At 54.4% G+C, this 715-nt stretch overlaps 1 protein-coding gene across 1 annotated transcript in view; it reads left to right on the forward strand.

The window, feature by feature from the left end:
* Positions 1–715, forward strand: part of DNMT3B (DNA (cytosine-5-)-methyltransferase 3 beta) — a gene marked incomplete at its 5' end in the record, with an annotated part of 9,787 nt that overhangs the window by 1,654 nt on the left and 7,418 nt on the right. Inside the window, one exon of the mRNA XM_010020331.1 lies at positions 562–669. Within this exon, the coding sequence (XP_010018633.1) occupies positions 562–669 (108 nt within the window). The remainder of the gene's footprint in view (positions 1–561; positions 670–715) is intronic.

Consider the following 715-nt stretch of genomic DNA (forward strand, 5'->3'; position numbering starts at 1 on the left):
TGCCAGCCCTCTCAGTAAATCAATTCGCCCTGATGTTCAGTCTAACCCTTGTCTTATGTAGCTTTGAACCATTCCCACAAGTTTTGTCACTGGATACCAGGAAGAAGAGATCAGCAATCACAAGCTGGTTTCAGTCTTTTGCATTTCTCTTGGACAAGGTCTTTCATGCCTTAAAGTAGTGTGACCAGAAGCAACTTCTTCAGTAAGTGCAACTTCAACTTTAAAGTTACTACTAGACCCACAGATATATTCTACATTTTAGCTGAACTGGAGGGGAGCGCTGTGCCGCAGCGCTGTGCTGGCAGAGCTGCGGTGCCAGCAGAGGGTGCAAACAACCCGTTATGTGTGTGCAGCACTGCCACTGCTTGTCACCTTCTGCAGCGCTGACACTGAGCTTCCTCCCGTGGCCACACAGCCCAGACAAAGCCCCGGCAGCCCTTGGCTGCGGTGTGAGCTGTGGCGGGAACCGTGGTGCCGCGGGGCTGGCTGTGTGGCACGGGGCACAGGGTGCCCTGGGGACGTGCCCGTGCCCGGTGTTAAGCTTTCGTTGCTCTCCTGCAGGTTTCTGCAGACAAGCTGATGGGACTCGTGGCCTTTAGGCAGCATTTCAATCTGTCCACGTTCAATAAACTGGTCTCCTACCGCCGAGCCGTATACCATGCGCTGGAGGTAACCGGAGCAGAGCTGGGGCTGGATGGAGGAAGGTGCCAAGTGA

The sequence above is a fragment of the Nestor notabilis genome, unplaced genomic scaffold, assembly GCF_000696875.1.
Source record: "Nestor notabilis isolate BGI_N333 unplaced genomic scaffold, ASM69687v1 scaffold16830, whole genome shotgun sequence".
Taxonomy (NCBI): domain Eukaryota; kingdom Metazoa; phylum Chordata; class Aves; order Psittaciformes; family Psittacidae; genus Nestor; species Nestor notabilis.